The 26812-nt window shown below is 43.0% G+C and overlaps 1 protein-coding gene across 1 annotated transcript in view; it reads right to left on the minus strand.

Moving 5' to 3' along the window:
• Positions 1-26812, minus strand: part of LOC134909487 (probable cation-transporting ATPase 13A4) — a 230513-nt gene that overhangs the window by 14650 nt on the left and 189051 nt on the right. Inside the window, exons 20-27 of the mRNA XM_063916411.1 lie at positions 25114-25236; positions 22867-22946; positions 14287-14329; positions 14083-14192; positions 9256-9352; positions 5270-5342; positions 4343-4517; positions 3184-3383 (exon numbers count right to left, since the gene is read on the minus strand). Coding sequence (XP_063772481.1) covers positions 3184-3383; positions 4343-4517; positions 5270-5342; positions 9256-9352; positions 14083-14192; positions 14287-14329; positions 22867-22946; positions 25114-25236 — 901 coding nt within the window. The remainder of the gene's footprint in view (positions 1-3183; positions 3384-4342; positions 4518-5269; positions 5343-9255; positions 9353-14082; positions 14193-14286; positions 14330-22866; positions 22947-25113; positions 25237-26812) is intronic.

The raw sequence follows: 26812 nt of genomic DNA on the forward strand, positions 1-26812 counted from the left end.
GTTTGGGGGAATCCTGCGACCCTGAAATTTGGATGGAGGACGTCACAAGAGCATGATCAGACAGGAAAATTGGGGAAATGTGAGCATCTACCACGTTAGGGAAGAGGGTGTGAGAAGTGAATATGTAATCAATTCGGGACAGGATGTGATGGGCTGAGGACAAACAGGTATAATCTCTGTCGGTGGGGTGGAGGGCCCTCCACACATACACCAGAGAGAGTCTGTCTGTTAGCAAAGGTATTCCTAGCTTGGGGAGAGTCAGGCCTTTAGGGGGTGTAGAAGATCTATCCAGGAGAAGGGAGGATACTAAATTAAAATCTCCACACAGTATAATAGAGAAGGAGAGGTGCGGGGTCAATAAGGCAAGTAATGACTGTAGAAATCTCTTGGCATGGGTGGAGGGAGCTTATAGAATACAGAGTGTCAGTGGCAGGCCATTTAATTTGAGTGTCAATAACACTGTTCTACCCAAATCATCTGAACGAATACTCAAATCATCATAGGGAATATGTCTTTTGATTAGGATGATGACACCTCTGGCTTTAGAATTTTAAGAACTAGAACCCAAACAGCCCAGCCTAAAGTATTCAGTTTAACCACTTCGGTAGGTACTAGATGGGACTCTTGCAGGAATGCAATGTCAACATTTTGCTTATTAAGGTAGATGAGAATTTTCCTACGTTTCGCAGGCGAGTTGAACCCGCCCACATTCCACGAGCCTATTGTCAGAGTAGGCATATCAGGGTGGGAGGGGAGTTACCATTACTACAGCTGCTATTGTCAAAGAAATACAATGGTCTATAATGCAATGGGGGGGGGGGGGGAGGAGGTGGAGGAAAGGAGGGAGGGTGACAGACATGAAACAGAACACGCTAAACATACTAATTGAGTCCAAAAAATCAATGGTGTGGTCAGAGGAGACATAACAGTATAAAAGGAGTCAGAACTTCCGAAAAGGAAAAATGACAGGGACATACATAGAAACCACATGAACGATAAAACCAGTAGTGGAGTGTGAGGGAGAAGCTCCGTTCTTCCCTCCACAGGTAATAAGAGGAGAAAATAAGGTGCATTGCCCTATATAGTAGGAGTGGGCGGGGAGCTTAGCGTCAGGAGCCGAAGCCCCATAAGGCAGTAGCTCGGGGCTAGAGGCAGGCTGGTAAATGAGTCTTGACAGCATAAAAAACAAGTAATCATAACAGGCATAACATAATTATTAGAGGGGTGTGGTCATTGGGGAGCAGCAACCAGTATGAAAAAAGGAAATATCAGAAAGAGAGCATGTGCAGTAAAACAAAACATGAGATATGAAACATGAAAACAGTGCCGAAGTCGGATACTACCGAGGTAGCACTAATTACAGGCAGGCGACCAGCAAAGAAAAACCTTCAGGTAGACGCGGCGGGTGGAGGATCACTGATGTCAGCATCCGAGGGCCGAGGGAGGTCTTTGAGAAAAGCATGGGCGTCTGCAGGGGAGAGGAAGTCCTTATAGGAGGGGCCATCATAGATGCCTAAATGGGCTGGGTAGAGCAAGCCAAACTTGCGGCCCTCTGAGACAAGTTGGGAGCAAATTGGAGAGAATGCTTTCCGGGCACGAGTCAATTCCACGGAGTAGTCCTGGAAAATAAAAAGTTTGTGGACCTCCCATTGAAGATCCTTGATACAACGGGACGCAGACCAAAAGGCAGTCTTATGGAGGTAGTTCAAGCAGCGAAATAGCGTGACTCTCGGACGAGGCTCATTAGGGGTGGGGTGAGGTCCCACTCGGTGCACCCTTTCAATTACCAAGTCACAACAGTCTTGCTCAATATCCAGGAGGTTGGGCAACGTAGAGCGTACAAAGTGAGCAAGTGCTGGACCCTTGACGGATTCAGGAAGGCCCACTAGCCTAATATTATTTCTGCGCGACCTGTTCACGATATCATCGAGCTTGTTCCATATATGGTAGTTGTCTGAAGTCAGGGTTTTCGCAGACTGCTGCAGCTCATCAACATTATGCATCCAATTGATTTTCTGTACGGGATACACGTTGTTGTAAGTGCTGCAGCTGCAGCGTTATGTCAGAGACAGCTTGAGTGAGGAGGGGGGTCATGGTGAACCGGATTGCGTCCACCATGTCGGCATATGAAACCGGAGTGTCTGCAGCACGCTCCGACGGGGGGACAGTAACAGCCGCTACTTTCTTTGGGGCAGGGGAGACAGGATCAGGGCCCACCTCCGGCGTCATAGTCCCCGCCGCACAGCATTTTTCTTGGTGCTGCGGCTGCTCGCCAACCGCAGCTGCAGGCGTCACAAAGTGGTCCATCAGGGTCACAGATGCAGGGGGGGGGGGGGGATTGGAGGCCTGGAAGGGCCGTTAAAAGGCGTCTGCAGAGGGATTGTGGCGGAGCTTCGGGACCTGCTGCCTCACGCCATCAACCCGGAACCGGAAGTCGGTAGAGTTCCCTTTTACACATTGCGAGAGGTAGAGTTCCCTTTACACGTACCCCTCTCCCCAGCACACATTAACATGACACCTCCCTAGCAGACATTAATGAAACAAACCTCCCCAGCACACATTAATTACACCCCCTCCCCAGCACACATTAATTACACCCCCCTCCCCAGCACACATTAATGACACCCCCCTCCCCAGCACACATTAATGACACCCCCCTCCCCAGCACACATTAATGACACCCCCCTCCCCAGCACACATAAATAACACTCCCCCTCCCCACTATACATTAATTACACCGCCATCTCTAGCACACATAAATAACACTCCCCCTCCCCAGTATACATTAATTACACCCCCCAGTACACATTAATTACACCCCCCCTTCCCAGTACACATTAATTACACCCCCAGCACACATTTATTACAACCCCCACCTGTGTACACATTATTTAACCCCCCAGCACAAATAAGTTATATCCCTCCTCCCCAGCACACATTAATTACACACACACACACACACACACACACACACACACACACACACACACACACACACACACACACACACACACACACACTCCCCAGTAATAAAAATAAAATGTACACTGTTGGTAGGATCAGTGTCACAAATCTATGCTATTTCACATTTTTGTAATATTTAATTATGAATTATCTGGAAGCCTATATTAAAATAGGGTTTGATCATTCCCATTCAGCTGTTAGATAATAGATCATACTTACAGTTTGTATAAATAGGCTGTCTGAATGGTTTTCCTTTTGAGAATACAAAAGCAACAATTAGACAATTTAAAGTGGCCAGCAGCCAAACAGTGGTGTTTTGATAGCTCTGATACTCCGTCTTTGTAGGCTGGTCCTGTGTAGTATAATTATTACTACTACTCAAGTTATAGGAGTAGCTCTCATTCACTGGATTGCAGGCCCTGTAGTTAGTTAGAAGATAAAGAGGGGTGTTACAATTTTTAAATGTTTTGTAACAAAACATAAAATAATTGTTTATATAAATGTATGGATTAATTATCGACCGGGAGTATGTACTGCCCTTTTTTATTATTACCTATGTTCTTTGGGAAGGTATCCACTTTTTCTCAGGAATCAAGTGTCAGAACATTTCTGAATATAATAATTGTAAAAAATGACAAGCAGTGTGGCCACAGATGCCAATTTTCAGGCAAAATCAACCGAAACAATACAGTACTGGACATTACACTGTGTATTCTGTAAGTACAATCAGGGACTCAGCCATTAGCTGCCTGTAATTATGCTCAGGCATAATGATTTAGGATGGGCGGACCACACTTACTGTACTTTATCTCCTTGTCCCTGTGGCCAGTTTTGAGCAACAACTAGAGCAGTTGCAGTGACTGGTGCATTGCATCTATAAGTAGGTTTAAGCTAGAACACTAACCATACAATTTTTGGAGTGGATTTATTTTTTCAAATCTATGGGGGGAATTCAATTGTGGGTGAATTTATACATCCTGCCAAATCAGCATAGCAACCACTGTGCTTTATGGCAGTGGGATCTCACAAAAAAGTGTTTGCTACCCCGTAGTGCACTGCAAATTGACCAGGTAAAGTGTGCGAGAAGGGCTGCTGTTGCCAGCATTTAAAACACAGCGGCAACTGCAATTTGCCACCTTTGCCCACAATTGTAGAGTACAAACAGACGTGACCATACAAAATAAAAATGAATCTGTTAATTAATGCAGGCCATACTGTATAGGCAATTATTCACCATTTTACCAATTGCCAGTCCCCGATAGTCTCCTGAGGTATGGGCTCCCATAACATTGCTAGATACACTTTAGATACATTAAGTTAAACTATTAAATCTAGAAAATAATAGAGGTGAAAGAGGATTTAAAAGATTAGAACTTACTTGAAGATATCATTAGGGCTGTACCAAGGCTGGTCGTGTACAATGAGAAAGCCACAGATTTGTAAAATAAGACTGACGCAAATGTTAAGTGTCACAGAGAGGAGCAGGGGGGGAGAGATCATTTGTGCTGGAGGTTTGTAGGGCGCCAGCTTCGGATAGGCTTTATTCAAACTCACTGTTACAAAGAAATTTGGCTAACATAAATATACATGTAATAATTAAATTGTTTTCATTATTCATATTGTGCTTATAACATTGACTCTTTTAAACATCATTCTCCCAAATGCATTACTATTCCCTCTAAGGAGCACAATTATTGTTGCTCGCATTTTTGCTTGTTAATAAACATTTGTTATCACTACTAGATGGTACAGCACATCCAATAAGTCCAGCAAGCAGTTTATCCCATTGACAGTATTTATATAACTAGCTTACCAAAGGAGCTGATTGCACGGCGCACGTATATCCAGCGCACGCACTGTCTGCATGCCACAAAAGGAAATCCCTCTCCAGAGGTACTGTAGCCCATAGGCATTAGCTATCAGGGCCAAGCTATGAAAAGCTAAGCTTTTTGGAGCCTCAGAAATGATCCCATACTGCAGCCCTTTTAGAAGAATGTGGGCTGGATTTCACAGCTTCAGCTTCCCAAACGCTGGTGATAGTGCTGATATATAGGCATGCTACTAAAGTTATGAAGACACTGACTTTACTTTGTGATGTTCAAGTTAGTAAATAGGCCCCTAAGAATGAATCATTTAATCTACACTTCTAACACTGGTTATAAACAGAGAACAGGCAATGCATACTCACAGACACACTATATTATTACACGGGCAATAAACTATAAGAAGCACGCTGGAAAGACTTTGGGAGTTCTTGGGACAGTTGATAATTAAAGAAGAAGTAGAGAAATCCAGTATTACTTACTAGTCACACTGATTACAGTAGTTATGGCCAGATCTTGGAAAAGGAATTGGTAATTTGAAAAAGAATTTTTTTCCTGATGGGAAAAAAAATTAAAATAGTTAAACATTGGTATCACAGTCTGTAAACAGACCATTAACAACCCCTTTAAAAGTTATCTGTTTCACCAAGTTAAAAGGTTGCGTATACACATATAAACCGGCATTATGAAGAACACCTCAAAAATATAACACTTCAAAAATATTCACTTTATGCAAAGCAAAGTTCACTTTGAACTTAGTACAGTATCACACTGATGGTATGGCACAGCAAAAGTAATAGAATCCATTAAAGTGTATCATAATTCTGTGAACCTCAGTTTGCTCTGAGATACATAAAATCTCAGATTTCACAATGTACAAAGAGATTAGGGGAAATTGCAAAAATGTAAAAAAAAAACGTTATTTAGGTATATTTACATATTAATTCTCTAAGACTTTGTTACAAAAAATGATGGTGGTAAGCAGTGCTGGATTAAACCCTGGCGTTAGCATAAAGTTGCAGATGGGACTAACGAGGTCGCAGCAGTGCGCAACCAGTGCCGGATTAAACCCTGTGGAGGCCCCTAGGCAGTAGAAATCTCGGGGCTCCCCTCACAAATGATCTCCTAATACATTTTTACTTTTACCAACAAACAGTCTAGGATCTGGAAACCTTAATGTGAATCCAATATCTATGGTTTATGTACTTTAAGTTGATAATATGTACATCACTTTAATATAGTATATTTTCTATACAGTCTTTAATTTGAGTTGATTCATTTTTTCTATCTTTTGGAAACAATTTAAGAAAGCTTGATTGTTATTTTCTCATCATCCACCCCCAAAAAAAAAAAATATTTGTAAGGCACTAGTCAAAATGAATGCGAGCAGTGTCAGGACGGAGATAATACCCCTTCCGCCTGCTCAACCGTATACCTATCCACAGCCCTTCTACACCTGTCTCCAGGGTAATACTCCCCACTGCACCCAACTCCATTCTCTAAAGTGTGTAGCTAGTAACTGTGGGCTGGGCCCTCCTCTGGGACCAGCCCTGTGCCCTTCTCACCTCCCACTTCATATGTTCCCCACCTCTACCACCTCCGCTCCCCTTTTGCCTACCACCCCCTTCCCCTTTGACAACCCCTGACTTACCCCCATTTCCAGTTGAAAATGTATCCTGTAAAGTCTCATTACCCTCCATGACCAGCCTCAGCCAGGGCGTGAGCTATGATTCTGTCTCTTCGTCTTTTACATAAAGTCACCCAATAATTACAGTTATGTTTTGGGGCATGTTTATTATAAACATTTTGTGGAAAATAACCCCCAAAAATCGTGATACCCTTAAAATGTAGATATCCCCTGAAAGTGTTCCGTTTTGCATCGAAATAGCGATGGCATTAACCACTGTATTATTATTATTTATTATTATTATTACCAGTTATTTATATAGCACTTTTACAGAGAATATTTGCCCATTCACATCAGTCCCTGCCCCAGTGGAGCTTACAATCTATATTCCCCATCACGTGTACACACAGACATTCATGCTAGGGTTAATTTTGTTGGGAGCCAATTAACCTACCAGTATATTTTTGGATTGTGGGAGGAAACCGGAGTACCCAGAGGAAACCCATGCAAGTACAGGGAGACTATACAAACCCTGCACAGTTAGGGCCATGGTGGGAATCGAACACATGACCTCCTGACGAAGTCCATTAATGATGAAATGCATTGGGCGTGGCTTACTGATGTAGACAGCTGGCGTCAACCGCTGAGTGCAAGAGCTGGTGGTGAGCTCCACCTGAGGAAACCACTATTGGGCAAATATGCTGCATCAAAGTGACTGTTACTAGGGAGCCGGTGTGGATTTTTAGACTTACATGTATGTGGATATTTTATACTTAGTAAAGTTGTTTTATATGCTATTCACGAGTGCGCTCTCCTCATTTGCAATTTTTTTATAATCTTTACTCTCTTGGCTGGAGTGGATGAGCCTGCACTACATGACATATTGCATTATCTGGAACATTGTGATGTTTGCGCGGACTTAATCTGTATATCCATACCATTATATATATATATATATATATATATATATATATATATATATATATATATATATATATATATATATATAGAGAGAGAGGGGGGGGGGAGAGATCTCTGTCATCAAGTAGATGGTGTGACGGGTAAGTCCAGCTGCCCCTGAGGGGGTGACACTCAGTGATTTAGGGGCGCCAAAATGAAATTATATTTCCTCCCCACAACCAAAAAGTTTGTGGTGCTCCTGATTACAGTTTAGGGCAGTGGTTCACTCACTGGTACATCGGCCTAATTAGTATTTTTGTGAAACACTTTTTGCAGAAATATGGTGATAAGAAAAAAAAAAAAAAACTTGTCAGCAAAAAATCTTCTACAGTTTAATAATTCTGTAAAATGCGTGTGCAATGAGAGCCATCCTATGTGACACAACGGCTCCCACTGCAAGTGAGACAGGACAGACCTAGACCAGGTACTGTAGTATGTACTAGTTAGATTTCTCACTGTGCGCATTACATCTTTAACCTCATGTTTATTCTAAGGTGCCCTGCCTTATACAGTGTTTCCCAATCTCAGTCCTCAAGGCACTCTAACAGACCAGGTTTTAAGGATAGCTATGCTTGAACACAGATGCTTAACTCAAAATAACTGAGGTACTAATAAAGTCACCTGTGTTCAAGTATGGCTAACCTTAAAACCTGGATTGTTATTGTGACCGGGACAGTCTTTTGTATGGGCTCAATGGGCTCTTTCCCAAGGGCCCCAGGAGTATAAGGGCTCTAGTGTGATAGCTGAGGGTCCCCGCTTTCCAGGGGTACCAGATTTTTTCGGCCCTGGGGAACCGGAGATATCCGACTTGAAAGCAGTGGTCCCCATCCAAGCCTGTTAATTGCTTTTCCCAGCCAGATATCTCAGGTTCTGTCTGACTTAGAGTATTTCTGCGGGTAAAAGCCATAAGCTGTGACTCTTCCCTTTTAGTGGACATTGGCAGCTTGTTTCTACTATGCCCAGAACCAGAGATATCAGCCTTCAAGCAGCTGGTCCCTGCTCCAGCTCCACACGCCTAATATGAAGTTTTAGATTTTCATTGGTGAATTGCTCTGGCTCCTGAACTCTGAGATCCCCAAGTCTCCAGTGCCTCCTGAAAGGTGGGACTTTCTAGTTTTTTATCCCATATATTTTCAGGAACTTGAGATATCTGCAGTGAAGCAAGCTGCCCTCCCACCGGAAAATTATAAATATTAAGCCCACTCCACTATCCACCTCTCCCCTATGTATTAAACACCCCCTACCATCCTGGTAGTCATGTACCAGGGCTTCTTCATTCAGCCTAATGCCCCCTTCTACAGTTTATCCCCATCTGTGCAGTAAAGGAGTAATTATCAGAAATTACTGCTCCAGGTCCTACAAGCTGAGCGGAAGATAGAACACCCCCTACTGCCCGTGGGATATCAAAGCTGCTGCTGATAGCACCCCCCACCCCTACCGCTGAAGGATTGCTGTGCCCAGGGGCCTACACTGCTGTTAAGACAGCCCTGATTGTGACTTGAGGATCGAAGTTGTGAAACGATGGCCTAATACATTAAATGTTTATTACACATCCCGCCTACAGTAAAGTACTTTAATAATCATGTTTCTCTAGGTGTAAATTACAAGGCAGAGGCTTATTTGTTAAATCTTAAATGTGAAAAATATGTGCTGGTATATATACAGCATACCTAAAAGCATTAAGTGCTGAAAATTAATAGCAACTCAGACAGTATATAGGAGAACAAGCTATATGTAAAGAACTTAATGCCAACCCTTTCACCACTACCATGTGTGGCTGTAGAATAGGCATCCCAAACTCCACAAAATAAAATAGAATTATCCACTGCTGCTTATGGAAAGACATGTATGCACTTGTAACAGGACATTTCATTTTCATACCCAGTAAAGTAGCAGCACCCCGATGTACTGAATCATGCTATAAAGCGCCATGTACTTGAATACACAGAAAGAGGTAATTAGCGCAGCTCTTCCTTCTCTGCAAAAAAAGCACAGCAATCAGTCAATCAATGTCATGAAGGTAAATATAGTTGGAATTTACTGCAGTATTATTTCTATAGTATCTTCTAATGTGTCAGTTTATTGTGGAATGTGTCCAAGCTCTTGCTCCCCCATATGACTATAAATGATGCGTAGAACAAAACAAGTGAATGTGCGGTAGTGCACTGCTTTTCTAGGTGCACAGTTGTGTCCATTTCTCCTGGTCTCACATTCTTAAGCTGGCCATACACTAGAACGATTTAAGTTCTGAATACATGATTTGGACGCCTCGTACGATGCATCGTGTGTAAATCGTGCAGTATTTGGGAACGATTACGGTCCGATGTGCAGTTCCGCAGGTCGAATGTCGTGTCCTCTGATCATACGAGCAGCCCATATGATCAGGTGAGCTGGTTAGCGGTGAATTACTGGTCATACAATAAATCGCTAGGTACTTTGTCTGAGCTAACGATATCATACTCCAGAAGCTGCCGGGGAGCTGTGGGGAAAATCGTGAGATGATGCTGGTCGTCTTAATGTATGGCCAGTATTAGGTACATTCTAAAACGGATATTTAAGTAGCCGCTGGGTTTGCCCAGTGGCTACTTGTTGGCAAAAAAAACCCATAGTGTGGCTTTTTCCGGTGCCTAAAATCAGGGTTTCAGGCCCGAAAACCTACTGATTCCGCGTAAACTGCTGAATCAAAGGGTTATCCAGGCGTGAATCACAGATTTTGTGATTTCTTAATTAATTTACAATGCAGCTCTCGGAGCTAAGAGGTTCAGTCCACCATTAGGTAATCCCAGCTAAATGATCTGCTTTGGCGCAGCAATTGGTCACAGAGTAAACCCTGCAAATGATCGAATATTCCTGGCTTTGGGGAGTGCCTCTGGAAATACAAATCTGTGAATACTGTACTTTTGTGGGTCTGACTGGAAATGCACATTTTTATTTTCTATTCTTAAATAAGTGTAAACAAAGCAGTAATTCAGATTATTACACATCTCTGTATTTCATTGTTTTTCTTACTTTGATAAAATGATCCTAAAAATGCACAGACATCCCTATTTAAAGTGCGCCTGAAAATTGCCAAAGTTGCCCTAACAAAAGTATAGGCCAACACCTGTCTTCCACCATCTTAGATAAAAAGGGACAACCATTTTACTGTATTGCAAGTATATTATGATATTAATATAACCTATCCATGTATTGTTTGTATGATCACCCTGTATTTGTGTGGGTTTCTTACAGTTACTCTGGTTTCCTCAGCCAGCCGAAAAACATACTAGTAGGGTAATCACCACTGATAAAAATGATCAAGTGTGTGTGTGTACGTACAGATATAGCTATGCTAAGTTTTGCAGCGATGCGTACACACACACATCGTGGCAGCAATTTTTTGTGGCGGCACCATGCCAGAGTACAGCATAGCCATGCCCTTTGACCTGATTTCCAGAATTCCAAAGTTAGGAGGTATCTGTAACTCATACTTGCCTACCTGACCCTCTCCATGAGGGAGAAAATGCTCTGTTCCTGGACTTTCCTGATAATGTATGATTGCCATCACCTGTGGTGAGCTAGTTAATTGATAAGAAAGGTGTTTCACCACAGGTGATGGCAATCATACATTACCAGGAAAGTCCAGGAACAGAGTATTTTGTCCCTCATGGAGAGGGTCAGGTAGGCAAGTATGCTGTAACTAGCTGTTCTACCCGTTCTTTGCACGGGAGTTTCTGCTTTTCACTGTACACATAAATGAGTGTTAAAAATTTGGTAAATCTAGAGAGATGTAAATTTGAGACGTTGTAATGTAAGTAAATATTTATCCATGGTTGAAGACCATTTTTGTAGTTTATTACATTCTACACACTGGAGGTGCAATCCAAATTTTTATCTGATTGTCCGTTTCGGCGTTATCTTCCATGCAACGCAAGCCACGCATCGGTAATGACGTCATTATGTCAACCCCCTTTTCATCCCCTTAGAGGAAGTTTACTAAAATTCTGATTACATAGTTCTCCCATTTCCCGCCTGAAGAATACCTATGTCAATTTTCAGCTTCCTAACATATCGGGAAGTAAGAGAATTAGTGATGAGTCAGTCAGCCAGTGAGTGAGTGAGGGCTTTTGTATATACAATATATATACACCACACACACACACACACACACACACACACTGTGTATCAGGGACGTGCAGTCAGGGGAGGCAGTGCCTCCCCTGTCATTAATGATTGAGATAGTATAGAGAAGATACATATGACACATATTCTATGTCATATGTATCTGCTGTAGCCTTTACATTATTTTAATCATTTCTACTTTTTCAAAAATTGTTCTGAATTTGTTTCAGAGGCACTTCCAGCTAACAATGTTAAAGAGATGGAAGTGGGGGGCGGGGGTGAGCATTGGGGAGTAAAAGCCCATTAAAAAAATCCCTATAGGCGGCACCTACCAGAAGTGCCGCTTTGGCATGCCCCATCACCGATTTATATTTGACTGGCCAGTGGCAGTGCCCTTACCCCCGTCATCTCCCCTATCCCCATCTCCCAGCAACTCACAGCAACAGTGAGTGTAGTCCTCCATACGAGGAAAATAGGGCAGCGCAGGGCCGGATTAATTGGGGGAGGTGCAGTGCAGGGATGATTCTCTCGTCTCCAGGATCCAGCAGCAGCACTCCCAACAGCGGCGGTAGAGAGGAGAGAGCTGCTGCTGGAGGCGGAGTCTGGAGAGAAGAAGAATTATACCGGACTCCTGCAGGCTGAACCAGCGGCGGCTGCTGCGCTTCAAGCTCCTCCCCTCGGTGGCGCCAGTGACAGCGCTGTGTAGCAGACACTGGGGGGTGAGACTTCATGACGTTTCATCCCCTGAGAAGGCGACTTCGGACTCTGGAGCTGGACTCAGTCAGAGGGGAGGTCGGGGAGTGTGTGTGTGTGTGGGGGGGGGGGGGTTGTCAAGCTGGGGGAATCATTGCGTATATTTTATAAGGTGGAAGTGAAAGGTTCATTAAATATATAAAGGATGGGAGGGAGAGGGGTTACTAAATATTTATTGGGTGGGAGGATCTAAATATATAAGGGGTGAGGATGAGGGGGGCCACTAAATATATAAGGGGTGGAGGCATACTGTATATAACAAGGACTCACCACTCATATCTAATGTGACCATACACTTATACAGTATGGCATACAATCGTTATTTTGATTGCATGTGTGTGATCAATCGTATGATTGTGTGCACATATTGTGCACCATGCGACGGGATGTGCGGGCACGCCGGCCAAATCCAATGCGATCTATCGCATGATCACATGGTAGTCACTTTGGCAGTTCAGGTGCGATTTCATTGCACCTGAATTGCCGGTGCGATGCCCCGCGATGTCGCGGGGCATCGCACAAGTGTATGGGCTACATAACTACAGCGTCCTGGGTGCCCGCCAATGCAGGGGTTAAAGAAAAAGTGATCTGGCGGGGCAGGTCACTGTATAAATTATGATAAGGCAGTTACATCTGTATACTTCTCAACACTTCAATTTTATGAAAAAAATTTCAGCCGACGTCATGCTCACTGCAAATAGGCGCCGTTCTGACATCAGTGGGAGTCTGGGACAGCAGGAAGCATAACTGCACATGGGGCTTATTGAAGAGTATTTAAGGTAAGCCACAGTTATCTTATTTTACTCTAGATGAAAATTTTTGTTATAAGATTGAAACACTGATAAGTTTATAGGTATAACCGTCTTATCAATATCGATATTTATACACCGACCGCGAGTGCCGGCAGATCACACTTTGTTTATACATCCAGGTGGGCATATCCAGAGACAAGGTACTGACATGAGGTACAGGACCCCCCGTTTGAAGTGCCCCGGGCCCCCTAAAGGCTTAATCCAGCCCTGGGACAGCGATCTCCTCTCTTGCTTCGACTCCAGCAGCCTGCTTGTGCACTCACCGGCCAGCGCAGGCCGCGCAGCACTGTAGAAGTGGAACTGCTGGAGGACGAGCAGCCCCGCCATAGGGAGCAGTTTTGTTAATTCCTATCACTGTTATCGGCATGGGTCACGGCTGGCTGTGATTTATGGGGGAGATTGGCGGGTACTTTATTTTGACATGGGTCTAAGCTCACCCATGCTGTACTGGGGACCCAAGGCTGTACTGCGTATGTTGTATGCTGTATGCATACTGCTGACAGAGTGGGACAGTAATGTGTTCTCCCTAGTATCACCCTCTCCCAGTCACCCCGTACTGTCACCCACAGCTGGCACCCTCTTCCTGTCACCGGCTTCCTGGCATCACCATCTCCCTGTCACCCACAGCTGGCATCCTCTCACTGTCACCCACTTCTGTCACCCTCTCACTGTCACCAGCTCCCTGGCATCACCCTCTCCCTGGCATCACCCACTGATGTCACCCTCTCCCTGGCATCACCCTCTCCCCGTCACCCACTGTATCTGCCCTGTATATATATTTATTTTTTTATTATTATTTTATTTATTTTATTTTTATTTTTATTTTTTTGAGACTGAACCACAACCCAAGTAACAATCAGTTGATAATGCTACAGTGTATGACTTGGAAACGGACCACTGTTGAAATAAGCCACACTCATTGTTAAACAACTATAAAAAAAATACACTCTGAATTTAGCTGGGGTTTAATACATAAATGTAATTGTTTCACTCTGAATGGATTAACAATGTACAGAAAACAAAAGATCAGAAAACAACTTACTTTAAGAGATGTGGGACGCATTCAATATTCGGAGTGCTTGAAGTGAATGGTGAAGCCACAGATGCTTCTTGCTCAGAGAGAGAAATTCCAACATGAGCCATTTTCAGGGCCTGGAATGAATAATTGCTTAGGTGGAACTTAAATCATTGCGCAAACTGTCTATTAACAAAGGAATTCATAACACACGGCATGTTTCGTACTTACACCACAGTCGTTTGCGCCATCACCACACATACCAACGTAATACCTACATAAAAAAAAAAAACAATTATTATAACACCTAACAGGTGCAATCCCCATACAATTAACCATCGTAAGGAGTGTGGCAGACTCATTAGTTCACAAAGTGCTTGGAAGTTTTTTCTCGCACGCTCAGTTTTTATATTTTGTTCAATTTAAAACTTTCAGATAAGCCTATATTCATGGTTGGACTGGCCCACAGGGTCAACATCATCATGCATGCACTAGCAGTATTTGCTACAATATATATGTATAATTTATATATCAAACAGCCCAGACCATCCCCTTGCTAATGGTTAGTCAAACCTCTGTTGCGGCTGGCCACACCCCTATGCATGGGCCCTCCATGCCCCAGTTCGACAATGCCTTCATGGTTCATTATATGTACAGGAAATGTATTTGTTTTATATGGGCGGCAATACATTTTGTTTACAGTATCACACTAGTGGGACATTAATATTTTTGGAGGTACAGTTGTGTCTACATTCATTTTTGCTCAAATTGGGATAAATAACTAAAATTTGGTGGGTCACAGACTTTGAGACCTAAGGTCCATACACACTGGGTGTTTTTTCCCAGCGTGTACGCACAGCGATGATGGCTGACATCGCTGGGCTAAAAAGCGCTCAGTGCAGCATACACACTGAGCGCTTTTCCCCCCTGCCCAGCGATGTCAGCAGGGGTGAGCGGGTTTCCATGGGTGGTCTTCAGTATGCCGACTGACGGGATCCTGGCGCACAGTATACCGGCGCCGGGATCCCGACAGCCGGCATACCGACACTTATTCTCCCTCGTGGGGGTCCACGCCCCCCCTGGAGGGAGAATAAAATAGCGTGCGCCACCGTGCCCATAGCGTGGCGAGCGCAGCGAGCCCGCAAGGGGCTCATTTGCGCTCACCACACTGTCGGTAAGCCGGCGGTCGGCCTCCCGGCGCTGGTATGCTGGTCGTCGGGAGCCCGACCGCCGGCATACCATAGTGAACCCGGTTTCCATAGCAGGACACTATGGAAAGCTGCTCACCCCGCCGTTCATCTACTGGTAATACCAGCAGATGAACGGCGGCTGCCAGCGATAAAGCGAGAGCGCGCATCAGCGCTCATCGCTTGTGCATACACACTAGGCGGCTTTGAGCTAAAAGCAGCTCAACACACCAAAAGTGACCTGCTCTCAGCTCAAAATCACCCAGTGTGTGTATTGGCTTTTACTGCAGCCGTGCCAAGCGTCCCACCAGAAATGTTTTCTCAAAATATGCATCTTTTTCACATAACTAATGTGACAAACACACAATACAGGGGTGCGCTGACTACCGGTCCGAGCATTTTATGTAGTGTCTGGGTGCATGGTACACTGTGAGTGACTTTGTAGGCCGCTACAGCAGTATGTTGCAAAGAAGATGCTAAGTTTATGGGCAATTTCCCGCACCATCTGTGCATATGAAAATATGCTGAAGAAAATGCTCAGATCCCAAATGACATACAGAATACCAAGGAATGATCTGAATTCTTCCGCTATGCTTTAAATTGTCAGCTTACAGGTAAACAGATTGACAAACTGCAAATTGTAATCCGTTTAAACATACAAGCTACACCATTGTGCTATTTTTCCTTTCTTAGAGACTGATATACAGTATGTCAACAAAGAAACAAGCAGGATTTTACTATGATAAGCTGATTTTTATCTACTGTTTAGAAGAGTATACTACGATATACCAGCGTTCAGGATCCCGGCACCCAGCATACTGGTGTCGGAATGCTGAATGCCGGCAGCAGGGCGAGCACAAAAGAGCCCCTTGCGGGCTTGCTGTGTGCGCCACGCTGCGGGCATGGTGGTGCGCCACGCTATTTAGTCTCCCTCCAGGGGTACTGTGGACACTCCAAGAAGGAGAATATTTGTCGGTATCCCGGCGCCGGGATCCAGACAGCCGGGATATCGAGTGCCTCCTGTTTAGAAGGCATACCATTATACATCCACTAAAATATTTTGTACTGGTATAATATACACTACACTATTGTTTCCTATATTTCCCTTACTAATCACCTGGAAAAAGAGAAACAAGATTTATGTGAAGAGCACGTACAGTGGGTATTTGCTTTTTGGTACACACATAAAGTATGCATGCATACTGTATGTTACTCTAGCAGCGGTTTTCCTTGTGTTTCCTCTATTGCACTATTTGTATATCAATGTTCTTGTCGGTTTATCAAAATTATGTATTTTATTTTTTAAACAATGATTTTTATTTCAAGAAAACAAAATATTCCAGTATGTACACCTTTGCATTGCTGAAATAAGTGTTGAGATTAATTGTTTGTATGGTGACAGACTCCTGAACATGGACCAATTTTCATGTTTTTCATTTTCGTATAGAGCCTTCATAGATTTTGCTCTCCTTTAGCACAGGTCTCTTTCATTGTTTGTGCTGGTCATTTAGCCCATGACATACTGTATGCTATCTAGGATTCATGAAGCATCTGGGGTGTTGGCATGACAAGGAGTGCTTACAATTGTAGTTTTTACAGATGATATAGTCACGCCATATAGCCCGGTCCCAGGTGACTTTATCACTCAAAATCTGCATCTTATTTGAATAGGAATAAACAACAGGGAGTGACAAAACTATATTGCTAGCTTGCACTTTGATGTGCAACATCTGTATATCGGTGTGCGACCAAGTCTAAATCTGTGTAAGTGGGGCTCCAATGTGAGCGGCTGAGGCTTTCCTCGTGCTAAGTACCTCTGTGACTTTGTGTATGTTTAAAATAGAGATGATTGGTTCGGTTGAGCCCGGGGTGAGGCAAACACTAGAGATCCCGCAGTCGGATCTCGCGTGTTCGCATCGGGCGCCAATTTCAAAATTCTATGGGGATGACTGCTGATTGGCTGAGAGAGCCATCTGTCATGGCTCTCAGACAATCAGCATTTCCCCATAGACTTTCATTAGTAAAGATTGCTGCCCGCACCGCTGTACCACTGCCGCTTGAACTGCCACCACCACCACCCAACACTGCCAGCACCCCCGCACTGAGGACATTGCTGCTGAAACACCCGGCACCCCTGCACTGCTGACTCAGCCGGCACCCCTACACTGCTGACACACCCCAGCATTAAGGACACCGCCGACACCAGTGCCAGTCCTGCACTGCCGACACACCCCAGCACTGAGGACACTTTCAGCACTCCCTCGTTGCCGACACCACCAGCACCCCAACATTACCAACACAGCCGGAAAAGTTACATGTGACAAAGATACAATAAAAAATTCAAAATAGGTTAGTCTTTCCTGTGATTAGACCCATCAACGATCTCTTCAAGGTGGGTAATTTTTCCTTTAAGGACTCCACTTCAATATTTGTACCTCAGACAGGAAAGAAACAACTTAGTGCAACACTGTTTGATATCTGATTTTTAGCACCTTTTAGTAAGATATCACACTCCCATTTAATATGTGTAAAACTTGCTCATCATCCTCCAAAATGTGGGGTGTTTCTTAAAACATCTTCCTCCAATGGAGTATATGTAACTCAAAAGGAGAGGGATTTAGTGCAACGGCATTTTTTAAAAACAAGGTCAATTTATTAACAAAGTTACACTTACAATGATAAGCTTCACAAAGCACATAAAAACCTCCACAGGGATAGACAGCTCACACTGGAATGGAGATCGTAAACCAGCCAGTCCATACACCAGAAAGTCAATGTCCTCCAGATGTCAAAGAAGGAGAGTGTCTGTATTAATTTCCCTTGGAGATACCGGAAAGTCCACCTGCAGCAGCACCGATACCACCGGCAACCCCCCAATGAGGACTCTGCCAGCACCCCTGCACTGCCGACACTCCCGCACTGCGGACACCACCGGCATCCCCTGTCACAGTAAGTGCACTATTGGTGTATCTGCCTTGCACTGTCTGACCCGCACAGTATCTCGCACTGTATCCAACCAGTATTATATCCCACACTGTAGCCGACCCACATTGTATACCACAGTTTAGCCAGCCAGCCTTTGGACAATATTGGTGAAAACAATATTGTGAACTGTGAAGTGGTCAAAATTGAGTGGAAATGACTGGAAATTAATGTTATTGAGGTTATTAATACTCTAGGGACAAAAAAGGCCCAAACTAAGTGACTTTAGCTTTTTTTGTACATTTTTGAATAAAATCCAAAGACAGTCAAGGCGATTTGGTAAATCCAAATCCAAAGACGGCCGACGAATTAGAACCAAATCCAAATCCAGCAAAAATGGTTCAGTGCACATCTCTAGTTTAAAAGTAATCCCTACATGGTTAAAAGTCACAGTCCAGTGTCTGTAGTATACCGAGTGGTGTTCCACTGTGTCGACAATGCAAATAAGAAGCAAAACGTAAAGAAAAAGATTCTGCACTACTCCTCTTGGAGCAGCTCAGTCAAGCTGGGCATCTCACGCCATATATGAAAATGTCCAGCTCTTCCCACAATTGTTCAAATATTTGAAGATCACCATCATGGTGAAGCTGACCCAGAGAGGCCAGTACACTCCTAGCCACTAAAGGACTACTACTGAAAGACAGGATAACCCCATGTGGAAGTACAGTGAATAAAAACATACCTTTTGAGTGAAAACTTTGCATGGGACTTGGCATGCCAAGAGGGGCTATTTGGCACAGCCAAAGCCACAGGATATGCGCCTCGTATATATAAGCAACTGACACAAGTGCTGCATTCTAAATTGTGCTCCTGAGTTGGGAGTAGTCCCTATTAGAAAGTTATTGGCCTCCATAAGTTTGTTTCAGTTCATTTTAGAGTGCTATTCTCTACTCCTGGGCAGCTGGTGTGATAGATTTACTTTGCACAGGGGAACTGAGTATTAGGGATCCATGACTGGTGAGTCCAAATCCATTTTTTGGATGGATTGATCTAGGATGCTTACTGGCAAATTGATATGGCGCCAATTTCATTGGGGAATTTCAATGGGACAAATCACTAATGTGTGCATGCATATAGAAAAACCCTCTTCACGGACAGAACGCAGCAATGGATAAAGGGCAACTATTAATCCGGCCAATAAATTGAACTGGTTGCATAGATTGGAAATTGGACAAAAATCATAGCCCAAATGATGTCTTTTGATATTATATGATCATTTTAATATCATCTTGGGCACCTGAAAAGAAAATTCATACTGACACAAGAGACATATATTTGGCGCATTTACAGTGCAAGTCCATTCTGTAGGTGGCTGGGGAAAGGCCTAACAATTGGCATCCTGAAATGAAATTTGGACCAGCTCAGTAAGACTACATAGATATAGAACTATATTTCCCTAAAATCCTGGAAACAAATGTAATCTAATTATAAGACTGGATCAATGGACTCTTTAAACAGAATGTAATTTTACTTGAATAGGGACAGCCAATATACTTTTTTCAGGCTCTTTGTGATAGTGCTCGTGCTGTTTTCTTGTTTAGGGTTTTAACCTGGAAGATGATGTGCGGCTTCTTCTGGAGTTCCAGCAGGTATTGTCTTATGAAAAGGCAAAGAACTATCACAAAGAGGAAAGCACTTACTGTCATGATTGGACGCCATTCTGACGCCAGAATGTGCATAACTGCAAATATTGTATTGCTCAATCTCTGCAAATGCCCTTTGTGTGGTTATGTATAAATCCTGTGTGAAAAGGTAATTCCAACAGCCCCTTTCACAGCAGGAACTCTGCTATGTGTCAAGGTAGCCAAGCTCTGTGATAAGTCAAGCAGAGAAGGCATCAGGGAAGCATATTGTATCTCCTTCCTCTTTGTATTCATAAAAACTATATTAAGTCTGTGATCTATTGTATTGTATGTGTTGTAAATGTGTTCTCAGGACAAATGGAAGAATAGTACTGGCCAGGCTAGTATCTCGTTACAGACACAGAGCTTCAAAATAGGGTCTGATGAGACCCTTATCAGAACTGAGATCTTAAAGTAAGCGCAGGTCAGGCCTGAAATGTGTTCTCTAAACTGGCTTGTGTAACTCCCAACAGGTTGTTTACTGACCCCAGGGGGTCACCAGACAGACCAGAAAAGACATGCTGGCTAGGGAAGGTGATAAAAACTTCACTCAGCTAGATATAACGGTGTCTTAGTATGATTGATAAATCAGATTGCCCAGCTTCAAAAGCAATGGGAAAAGTAATTAGTCAGCCGAGGCGTAACTAGGGTAGGGCGAGTGGGGAACGTGCCCTGGGCGTCTTGGCTGGCCCAGGAGAGGTGGGCGCCGCCGGCGGCCAGGGCATCATGCCCCACTCGCCCCCGTCACGCCGAAATGTGAGGGGAGGAAAGCGCAGCGTCTCTCCCTCCCCTCACCGCCGCTGCCAGCAGCGCTGCGTGTGTCCGGTCTCCGGCAGCGTTAGATTGGCTGCCGGTCCGCGAGCTCTGATTGGCTAGCGAACCGGCGCCACACAGCCGCCGGAGACCTGGAGCAGTGAGGGGAAGGAGAGGTGCTGCGCTCTCCTCCCCTCACATATCAGAGGTGAGCCACAAGCGGCGAGTGACCGGGGGGGGGGGGGAGCACAGTGGGGCATGTATCTGGCACTGTGGGGCAATGTATCTGGCACTGTGGGGCAATGTATCTGGCACTGTGGGGCAATGTAACTGGCACTGTGGGGCATGTATCTGGCACTGTGGGGCAATGTAACTGGCACTGTGGGGCAATGTAACTGGCACTGTGGGGCAATGTATCTGGCACTGTGGGGCAATGTATCTGGCACTGTGGGGCATGTAACTGGCACTGTGGGGCAATGTAACTGGCACTGTGGGCTCCTTCTGGTGTGTGGCCACGCCCATTTTTTCGCATGCTTCTTTTGGTGTGTGTTTTTTTTTGGGGGGTGCGCCATTTTCCATCTTGCCCTGGGCTCCGAAAACCCTAGTTACGCCTTTGTTTGTCAGCCCCTGTGTATATGACCAAGATACCTCATGTTACAGTTGAGTTTACACAATTAATTGTGATCTGAAAAGGGTTAAGGAACCCCGAGGTGGGGACTATGAGAGAGGGCAGTTTGAGTTCTTAAATTCACCACTCGCAGACTGCAAGTTGTCCGTTATCAAAGAAGCGAGTCAGGAGAAGCATCCTGGCTCTGTAAGGTCCTGATAATATCTGAAGAGGCTTCACTTCATCCCATCGTTCCACTCTGCATGTGTTAGGATCAGTGGGTTTTCTCTCCCTATTTTTTTTTCTTGAAACGGTCTTTACTTGTGACTGACTTTTCATCATTATATCTTGTAACTTTCTTTTCTGTAACATAAGCTTTGAAGTGTTTACTTAAATTAATAATCTAATTTTAGTTCTGGTTTCGGTTGTGTATCCAACCCAGCTCTCAGAAAGAGGCGTTATCAAAATATTAATAATTATTGGTGCAGGCAAAAGCCATAAGTTTGCCTTGGATCATACCCTCAACGTTTGTACTTTGGCTGGTGGCAGTGACTGCGTTGAAATTAACACACGCACTCAGGTATCCAGTAATGGTGTCACGTGGTAGGGATTCACAGATTGGCATATCACTGGTTCAGTGTATGCTAACAAACTATAATCAGCCAAATGCAGACAAAAATGCTAAATAACTACATAAAAAGGTAATTGCCAGCTGGTTTGATTTGATCCTTAAAGCATATGGGAAACAAAGTGATTTTCAATATAAGTAAAGGATTTTAATGTCACAGGAGTAAACAGACATGGTCATAATCCTAGATCTATGGGAGGTGCTGATGACAGAGCCTGGTGGGAGATGCAGCTGACTAATGATGGAAGGGTAGGGCACGTTGGGATATAATACCGCTATTCACAGGTCTATGAAGAGGGGGTGGGGCTAAAATGCATACAGAGCTGCAAATTACATCTTTATGTTCACCGGCCTTCCAATTTCACTAGGAAGTCATCAGGATGCAGGAGGGCTTGCTACTCTTCCAGATAGTTACTACAAGCTTTACAGATTTTAGAACTGTAGACAAACAATTTTGGGACTCCATGGTATATATTAAACTCACTGCTAAAACACAAGCCCTGTGCTGATAGCAATAAGGCTTTTCCCACAACCCTGGTCAGTTGATAAATTATTAAAAGATAAAATGTTACTGTCATGTTCAATTTTAATGTCTGCCATGGCCTACAGACTCCTGCAATACACCTGTAAGAAAAAAACTAATGTACACAAATTAATTTGGAAGGTCCTCTTCTGACCATCATTTCCAAATAAATGAAAGGGAGCACTCTGACTGGTCAGATCATTAGAACTGTCAAGTAGAGCGTGCCCATTAAGTTCAGAGCATCAGCTTAGCGGCAGGATTGGCGTTTTGACAAGGAACCAGCATTCAGTCCTTGCCACATCACATTGGATTCCAAATCCTAGCAATCCACTGCCTTGTAAATCTTGCCCATTGGTTTTGCCAGATCAACTGGAAAAAGAAATATGCTCTACTGTACATTTAGTACATATGTGGAAGATAGCATTTAATATAAAGGGGCTCTTTGCACACTGAAATAAACAGAGGATTTTACAGAGTCAGAGAAAGATTGTTAATCAAATATAATTTACCCTAATTTTTGGAATTCCTCAACAAGGCTTGATTTTTGTCCTGGAGACATACGAGCAAAAATTGTTCCATTTATCAGTATCTGTAAAGAAGAAAAAACATTTGGCAGGTTGTAGCATGTACATTACATTCAGGCTTAAAAATGCAGTTCCCCTTTCCTACCAGCCCTAACTGTTCAGATGTGCAGAGTCAATTTCTGCTGCAGCAAATCTTAATGAGTAATAGCTCACACATTTATTAGAAAGACTGACTGATGAAACAACAATATGTCTGCTTTGATATTTAGGGTGGGATGTAATAAAGGTAAAATGAAGTCAAACCTCCAGAAACAGTCGTTTTCAGAGGTTTGCTGCAATTCCCATATGTTCCTTACTCCAGAAAGTGTATTGTTCCAGAGCTTGTACCCAGCCATTAGGCAAACCATTACTTATAAAAGCCTATGGGCTTCTTTAAGCACATATTCTCAGAAAGGGATTTGAAAGATTGCTTCTCCATGTCTCCCACGTCTTACGCATGCGTTGGCCGACAGCTGCGCATGCACAATAGGACTCACACAATAGGACTCCCCAGACATTGCAACCAGCAACATTGCTAGTTTTCTTTCTACACCATAGAGGTGCACAGATAAATTAGGGATGTTGAGCCACTGTAAAAAGTGCAAATGTTGATATTATGAATAAATATAACAGACAATGGGCAATTTTCAAATGATATATCACGCACAATCTTCCCTTTATCGCGCATATCGTGTCCATAGTAATCAGGTTTAGCTGTGTAAAGGGTTAGGGCGCCCTTACTACCCTGCTGGTAGCGAACTGAAAATATAATACCATGTCCATCAGCAGAAACAGAATGGGTGTGGAAGGGGGAGGAAAGAATTGAATACAACCCAATATGTAGTTTATTTCTATACTTTAGCCTAAGTATGTGTGGCCAGCTCATGGTTAGCCTCTGCGGGGCCAGAGGTCAATACATGGCTGTCCCTGGTCCATGCTACTATACAGCAGGAAAAATACTTAGATATCCACCATAAAGCTGAAGCAAAGTTTGAGTGACAAGTGGCTTGATTTCAGCCATGCCCTTCCTCACACTCTGAAATTATCTGCTTGGGGGTTAGACATTTAGGTTCATTTTTTGTGTTGAGGGGGGGGGGGGGATTGTCACACATTCCTCTGTGATATGTGTGCTTGGATTGTTGGGTACTTATGACCTCTCTACAGTTGGGATCCTCCATGGTGAGATGTTCGATACCGATGATACAGTTGAAGGGTGCTGCCTCCTTTCTATTTATTTTTACTTTTATACGGACACTTAATATTGACTTTACTTTTTTTATCTTTTTGTTTGTTTGATTCGGTTAGCAGTTAACTGTTATATCTGATTATATATTTTGTTATATCTTCTTGCTATTTTTGTGGATGATGCCATTATTACAGTACCTATCTTACTTTATGCTATGGCATCCTACCTTGGGTTTGTTTTCCTGTGTCTACTAAGTGATGTATGGTATATAACTTATTACATGTATGGATCGCTAATGTTCTTTGTGTTTTGAGTTATGCCTGTTTTGTTTTTATCTGAACGTATTATATAATTAATAAAATATTACTCAATAACAAAAAAAATCAAATGTGCACAGCTGAACATCTCCTGGAATTGAATTGCCCCATAGTATAATGCACACAGCACACAAAGCAGATCAATAAAATACACATTGGCTGATATAAAGATCGACACACAAATTAGCAGTTAATGCAGTACATACTAGAACACAAAATACTACAATCAAAGCAGTACATCCAACAAGTTACTTATGTCTCCCAATCATAACACTTTACATATACTTTCTTGGTAAAATGTAAAATCTAAGCATTCTATGGGATTACAAGACTAGGGAGATGTACTAAGCAGTGAAAACAGTGAAGAAGTGAGCCAGTGAAGAAGTTGCCCATGGCAACCAACCAGCATTGAAGTAACATTTATAATTTGCATACTATAAAATTATACAGAGCAGCAGATTGGCTGCCATGGGCAAGTTCTCCACTGGCTCATTTCTCCACTATTTTCACTGCTTAGTACATCTCCCCTTAAAACTGGTATCAACTCTCTAGCTTTCCCTCAAGAGGTATGTAATATGCTAAAAACATTTTTTAATACAATTAGTCTTACAGACCGGGACCCACTTACAGTTTTTAATGGCTTAATTATCCCTTGACAACCCACCCCATTTTAGAAATGGATACAATTACCTTATGTAGCAAATTGCTAAAATGCTGCAATATAACTTGATAGGTGCTTCCACTCATGGCAAAATAATAAGGATGCTTTTCATTTTCTGCCTTTTTTTTATCTTGAATGTCAATATAAATACCCTGAAAGCCAATATAAATGCTTACAATAAACAGGTCAGATACAGAATTTATAAGATAGCACGTTACATATGAAAACACCATTAAGGATGCATTTTAAAAATAGTAATAGGGTCACTGTTTTTATATTTATTATAATTGAACAAATTATTTTAATACTTTTTTTTTATATATAAATGATATTTGGTTTGTATGAGCTTACTGACCATTGAATCAGCTCAAACTTTACATGATGGTATGGTGGAAAAACTTGAACACAATAACAAATATAGAATAAACAGTACCTAATGTATTCACCAAAAATAAATTATGAGTATAAGGTAAAACGCTCCCTTTTTTCTTCTTTTTGTCCCCCTTTCTTTTCTATTGAGCAAAAAAACAATAAACTTTATATTTAAAAAAAAAAGGCAAATACCAACTAATCATATTGTAGAAACTAAACTGTCAATTACTTCTATTGGTGCAGTCCAATCTACACAATCGAGTCAAATTATTATGAACACCTCCTACATTTGACTTTGGCATTGCATAGCCCATGAAGTATGTCATGTGCCGTGCGTTGGCTTGGTGGGTATATAAGGTATGCGATAAGCCATCTGCGCACATATCACTCATTGCTGCTATGGGTAAAAGGGGTGATTTATAAAACATTTTTAAAAAGTTGCAAAAAGGGATGATTACCGGCTTTCGGGCCAAGGGTGATCATATTTCCGAAACAGCGCAGTTTGTGAACTGTTCGTGAGCTGCTGTGGGGAATGTGTATTGTGACTGGACAAATGGCACCATTGCTAATAACGGACGTGGAAACTGCAGAGCACCATGTGCCATTGATGTGAGAAGTGAACCTCGGCTACGAAGGTGCGTGAGGGCCAACCGACATGCTACAGTGGAGCAGCTCACCGTCAAAATAAATCTGGCGGCTACCAGATGTGTCTCTATAATGACAGTTCAGCCAGACTAGCTGCAGTCCGTGCTGCACACAGTGGTCATAATAATGTGACTTAAAGCACTTGTCTCTAGATAAATACCTCTTCTGTAATGCAGGGTAGCTGCATTGTGATATGCAGGAGATAATTGGTAATTTATGATTGCACATAGTATCCTCATAAAACACTGATGCCATATATAAGAGGTATTTACCTAGAGAGCAAGTGCTTTAACACAGCACAACCTTCTTAAACTGCATTACCACCTTCTCTAAAAGTTTGCTAACGTAACCCTTCCCCAAGACAGAGCACCAGGAACTCTTCCCATGCAGCTGGATTTCCGAGGGGAAATGTGGTCATTATCATGGAGTGTAAGCGGGAATCAAAAGCCAACTAATAGAAGAGTGCGTTAGTACAAAAATATATGATAGTTCAGCTTTCATATAGGAGTTAAATAAAGTTTTTTTTAATTCTCTCTCCTCTTTCTTTTGTTGGGGGGGGGGGGGGGGGGCTAGTAATCATTTATACTAAAACTTTTACCTTTGATTCCAATGAGTATGCTCCGCCGCATAATCATACCACGAATACCCCTTTCACATCACAAAAATGCTCCGGAATATCGACCCGGGTCGCTGTTCAGTGTGGAAGGGGTC

This window comes from Pseudophryne corroboree, chromosome 4 (genome assembly GCF_028390025.1).
Source record: "Pseudophryne corroboree isolate aPseCor3 chromosome 4, aPseCor3.hap2, whole genome shotgun sequence".
In the NCBI taxonomy this organism is placed as follows: domain Eukaryota; kingdom Metazoa; phylum Chordata; class Amphibia; order Anura; family Myobatrachidae; genus Pseudophryne; species Pseudophryne corroboree.